At 37.2% G+C, this 5678-nt stretch overlaps 1 protein-coding gene across 2 annotated transcripts; it reads left to right on the forward strand.

Annotated features, from left to right (window-relative positions):
- Positions 1-912: 912 nt before the first annotated feature.
- LOC132112066 (speedy protein A-like) lies at positions 913-4328 on the forward strand. 2 transcript variants are annotated; one of them, XM_059519659.1, is made up of 7 exons: positions 913-1152; positions 1434-1678; positions 1973-2031; positions 2148-2233; positions 3134-3305; positions 3390-3690; positions 3856-4328. In XM_059519659.1, exons 2-7 carry the CDS (start codon positions 1474-1476, stop codon positions 3915-3917), a joined length of 885 nt encoding a protein of 294 aa, XP_059375642.1. In that variant the 5' UTR covers positions 913-1152; positions 1434-1473; the 3' UTR covers positions 3918-4328. The 2 variants fall into 2 exon arrangements, with proteins under 2 accessions (XP_059375642.1, XP_059375641.1); XM_059519658.1 differs by having other exon boundaries at positions 913-1147; positions 1430-1678.
- Positions 4329-5678: the final 1350 nt, after the last annotated feature.

Below are 5678 nucleotides of genomic sequence, written 5' to 3' on the forward strand. Positions count from 1 at the left end.
GTGTAATCTGTTTTTGTGGTTAAGTCCTTGTTGGGTGTAGCAGCATTAACAAGAAACAATGGAAGAGCATGCTGGAAAGAAATGAGCAGAGCCTTCTCGAAGAAGTCAAAATGAGTCATGAATTGAACATTGAGGTAAACTGATGCATAATGTAATGCAGTAGAGTTTAATAATTTTTTATATCATTTTTATATTATTTCTTACATTTTTACAATCCCCAGAAGTCTGACATGAACACCATTATGTGCTGGGTTTGCAAGACATCAATTCATGAGATCAAGGGTGTGGTTCTCCATGGGGTTAAAAAGGTGAACTAAAACTCTTTCTTTTACTTAAATTGTACAGATATTTTGGTAGAAAAGGCCTGGTCAACTTTTAATTAAATATGTTTTCTTTCAGGAAATAAAGACACTGTGCAAAGCAATGAAAATCCTTGAAAACATCTGTGAGCACACTGCATATAAATACCAATTACTGGTACTTCATCTACTGTTTCCTGGTAATAGCAAACAAACCTGTCACCATTTGAGCATGTGTAAATAAATTGTATTGCTCTGTCCTGAAGAATCAAATTATTTTCCAAATATTTCAATAAATCAGTCTGTGATCTGTTTGATGTCGATTTTTTTCCCCCAATGCCGGCAATGCAGTGTTACTTTTCTAGAATATTGTGTGTATTGTACGCTGTCTAAACCATAAGTTAAATCTAATAACCAACAAAAATGCAATAAATTTGTTTATTTAATTGTAATGTACTGCCTCTCCTGTATATTTTGTTCACTTATTCACTAATCATGATACTAGATTTTATTTGCATTTGCTGCAAAACAGCAAGGTTTTTAATAGGACATATGTTCCCAGATATTCCCAATTTGTTTTTGTTATTTATATATTCTGACCTCTGATTGAAGAATATTTTGCCATGTGACTGCTGACACAATTCCCGCGTTGGGAAGGGAGAGGAAGTGCACGTGCGCTATCGCGCGTCGTCCAGTTTGAGATATTTTGATTTCGTTTTAATTCACTTTTAAATTATCATTAATGTTACAGACATCCGCTAAACTGCAATCTTACCTTCTCCAAACACATCCCTGGGAGCGCGTGAAACCATGCGCGTGTCGTAATTACTGAGCCGCGGTTTTTTAAACTGAGGTAAATTTTGTTTACAGGTGAAAACTCGCTCATCTAACTGTTAGGGCTAATAATTATCATAATCACACAAAGTTAAAAATATAAGTATTTAAACTTAAATTTGGGAGTGCTGTGAGTCATTTTTATAGATTTAGGTGATAGATTTTAAGACTAACGTTACGTTAAATTGCATTTAGAAATATCTGTGATTATGAACAAACGGGAATTAAGAAACGTAAATACCTATGTCATTTATACTAAGATAAATATCGAATAATTATTCAATTATAATATGTACACAGCTGGCACTTCTGTAATATCGGCTGATTTAATCGCTGAAACATGATTAAACTGAGCCGACCATGGGCAGAAACAGCCCCGTCTGGACCTACTCACAGCCTGCAGATCCGGCGCGGCCCGCGGAGAACCAGGCCGACCCCAGCGGCTCGGAACCAGCCTGACTCCGCTCAGCAGCCTCGCAGGAAGACCCCCGGGCCGAGCCTGCTGATCCAGAGGCAGGAGATGGCCGCCTTCCTCAGACTGTTTGGTGGGTTCAGCTAGTAAGCTTAACTAAATGTCACCTTGTGCATCCCACAAAACACCATTTTTTCTTTAGTAGCTTAATTCAAAATAGAAAAAGATGAAATTCCGCACACTGTCACTTTTTGCTAAATATTGAAGTTTATTAACAAAAGCAATGTTTCGGTCCACTAAAGGTCGCGCATCTATATATTTTTTTTCTTCTTAGGTGTGCTGAGTTTGTGTTGATTGAGTACTAGCTTATTTTATATCAAGATTTACTTCAATAGAATAAAACCTTTTTGATTTGCTGTCTGCTCAGATGATGATCTCATACAGGACTTTCTGTGGATGGACTGCTGCTGTAAACTTACAGACAAGGTAGCAAGACATATTTTGGTGCATTTAATATTTCGTGGTTTTTCATTTGTGGACAGTTTTGAATTAAGGCAGCTGTGTCTCTAATCTCAGTTCTCTATGTCTTTATTTTCATATAGTATTTGTTGGCTATGACATTTGTGTACTTCAGGAGGGCACGCTTCAGTATCACCGAACACCGTAGAATGAACTTCTTCCTTGCCCTGTGAGTTGATTATTCGGAGGAAAAAAAAGTTACATTTGTGAAATACTGGCAGCTGTGGTTGGCAGGAATTCACTGTAAAAAAAAAAAAAGTGTTTCCAGTTTTAAAAAAGTGACGTGACATGTGGCCAAGTATGGTAACCCATAGATTTGTGCTCTGCATTTATCTGATCTTAAGTGTGCACACACAAATAGCAGTGAACACACACACCCAGAGCAGCCAGGGGTTCGGTGCCTTGCTCAATGGCACCTCATTCGTGGAATTGAAGGTTGGAGAGAGTGCTTTACATTCACTCCCCAACACACAATCCCTGACGGTACAAGACTTGAACCTGCAACCTTTGGGTTACGAATTCATTTCTGTAACCTTTAGGCTTCTTACAGGAAGTCTGTATGATTTACAACTTAACACACACTTTAAACAATGTAACATTTAACACCCGACATTACTAATATTAAATTAACAAAATTATTTCTATAAAATATAATCATATGTGATGTGTCATGAATGGACACATCCTAATAGGAATGTAGTTTTACTGTTTTTCACTAAATTTTATGGTAATCACTATTATCACAGTTAGGTAAAAAATGTTAGCCTGAATGCACTGTAAGTCACTTTGGATAAAAGTGTCTGCTAAATGCATAAATTTAATCAAATTTATTTACATTACAATTACATATAATGTGGTGTTAAACCATTTATAGTTTTTCACTATAGGAGGTGCGGTAACTGGAGTTTTTCTGCATTTACGGTGTATAGGGGTTGCACTTGGTTTTAGAGATGTTAATTTTAAAGGGCTTCAGTTGTACTGCAATATGTTATGAGCATGACAGAAAAGGCCTATTTATGGATACAGCCTTAATTCCTACAGTCCAAGTGCTCAATTTTTCATACTCTAGCTATCTGGCAAACACTATGGAAGAGGATGAGGAGGAAACCAAATATGAGATCTTCCCCTGGGCTTTGGGAAAGAGTTGGAGGAAACATTTCCCACGATTCCTAAAACAAAGAGACCAGTTGTGGGCACGCATAGAGTACAGAGCGGCTGTCAGCAGACATTGCTGCGAGGAGGTACGCAGTTAACTAAACATGCATTTTATAGGTTGCTGGTTCTGAAAAATGGCTTACTCATGTTGTGCTTGATGCATGATTTAGGTAATGGCTATTGTGCCATCTCACTTCATCTGGCAGCGTGAGCGTGCAGAACATCACAGTGGAGCTCAGAGACTGTACCATAACCGTGAGGAGATCCTCATTCCCCGCGGGCCCTCTGCTTCGCCAGAGCCTTGCTTTCTCTGTGCCAAAACCTCTGCTCTTCCTGTACCTCGTCCATCCTCTACTGGAGCCCGCTCTTACCCTGTGCCACTAAAGGGCACTGCACACAAGGCCCAAGCTTCACATGGGCCTAGTAAGAAGACCAAAGCTCAGCACACCTGTAATTGCAAGACTAAATCAGGTAAATGAGTGTGTGGCGCCCTCTAGTTGTGTTACCGGGAATTCGAGGTGTGTGCCACTGCTTTTCATGAAAGCTTGGTACATTTTTTTTAGCCTCAGCTGAAATTACATGATCCATATCAGTGCCTCTTTAAATTTACCATTGGCTTTTCTTCTGTTTTTATAGGCACGCTTACAGGAAGTGATGCATGTCAAGATCATTCAATGGACTGGATCAGTGAGGAGTAGCTTTATTGCATAACAGCAAACCGATCATATGCCTGTTAACCATATCAGGCATTTCAGCTGTCTGAGGGCCACAAGAGAATTTCAGTCTCTAAACTAACCTGAGAAATGTATAGCTTTATTGTGAATAGGGTGATAAGTCATGTACATTGTTCATATAAGATGTAAGAATGTCAGAAAATATTGTGTGACGGTTTGTACATGTATTTTACTGTATCATAATCCTCATCACTATTTATTTCTAATTGTTGTGCAAAGTACTTTGCTATTTCTGTAGTGTGCACTTGTTACTCTCTTATGTCTTAGACATAATTGTCAATGAAATGATTAGGAGTTAAACATGGCAGGATTAAGTCTGTCTTAAACAAGTATAACGTGGCTGATATAAATATGAATAAACTCCTATGAAATTTAGTCCATGAATGGAGCAGATAGATTCATTATATATTTGGCTTAAATACTCGGAAAGGAGAATGCAATAAAATGTCTTTTTATTGTACAAGTTTACTGATACAGCATAATATCATAATATTCATATTATGAAACCGTAGCTTTGTTGTGCTCTTGCATATATTAAATGTGAAACATCTATTTCAAGATTTTTCGTAAGATCTTTCAGAAAGCTGAAAAGAAACAAAATCAGACATTTCAATAGGATTCTTAAAAATACCTTCATGCACATAAACTACCTTCATTCACAATCACATACAAAGTGGTTTAGGATTACTAGTGTTTCTCATTAAACATATTGAACTACACACAAAAAAATGAAGATAAAACTAACCAGTATGGCCAGCCAGTCTATTCAGGATGAGGATGTGCAATGTATGGGACATCTCCAAACGCCACCGGATCCGGATCATGATTTAATTCTATCTGAACATTTACACTGATGTTTGGATTTTTGTAATAGCACCAAATCTGTGACTCCTTTACGAAGTAAAACAAAAGGTAAGCATTATGTAAACATCATAAAATTTCCATTTTATGAAAGACCTTTTGTGTCTTCATTTGATTCTCCATCATAATCTTCATGAGGAGCTTTTCATTTGTTAAGTGTGCCATCTTTTTTGAGTGACAGGCCAACAAGCCGATCCCTGTACTGAACCCCAACAATGTGTTCACACACCAGAGGAAGGGGAGAGCACCACAGACCCTCCATCAGATCAATGACCTGTGTGATACTGGTGACAAAGTCAGGAAAACATTCAATATGCACCCTTCAAAAATGTTTTGTGTTTGGGGGGGAAAGCAATGAATACTTTTATTCAACAAGGGTGCATTAAACTGATCAGAAGACACAGTAAAAACATTAACAATGTTACAAAATATTTATATTTAAGATAAATGCTGTTCTTTTGAACTTTTTATACAAAAAACAAAAAATATGGTTTCCACAAAAATATTAATCTACAAAAATGGATATAAACATTAAAGTGTTAGTTCACCCAAAAATCATAATTATGTCATTAATAACTTACCCTCATGTCGTTCCAACCCCGTGAGACCTAATCATGATACTAGATTTTATTTGCATTTGCTGCAAAACAGCAAGGTTTTTAATAGGACATATCTTCCCAGATATTCCCAATTTGTTTTTGTTATTTATATATTCTGACCTCTGATTGAAGAATATTTGGCCATGTGACTGCTGACACAATTCCCACAATTCTGCTGACACAGTTTAAGATATTTTAGATTTAGTCCAGAGCTCTCAGTCCCTCCATTGAAACTGTGTGTATGGTAAACTGTCCATGTCCAGAA

Source organism: Carassius carassius, chromosome 31 (genome assembly GCF_963082965.1).
Source record: "Carassius carassius chromosome 31, fCarCar2.1, whole genome shotgun sequence".
Classification (NCBI taxonomy): domain Eukaryota; kingdom Metazoa; phylum Chordata; class Actinopteri; order Cypriniformes; family Cyprinidae; genus Carassius; species Carassius carassius.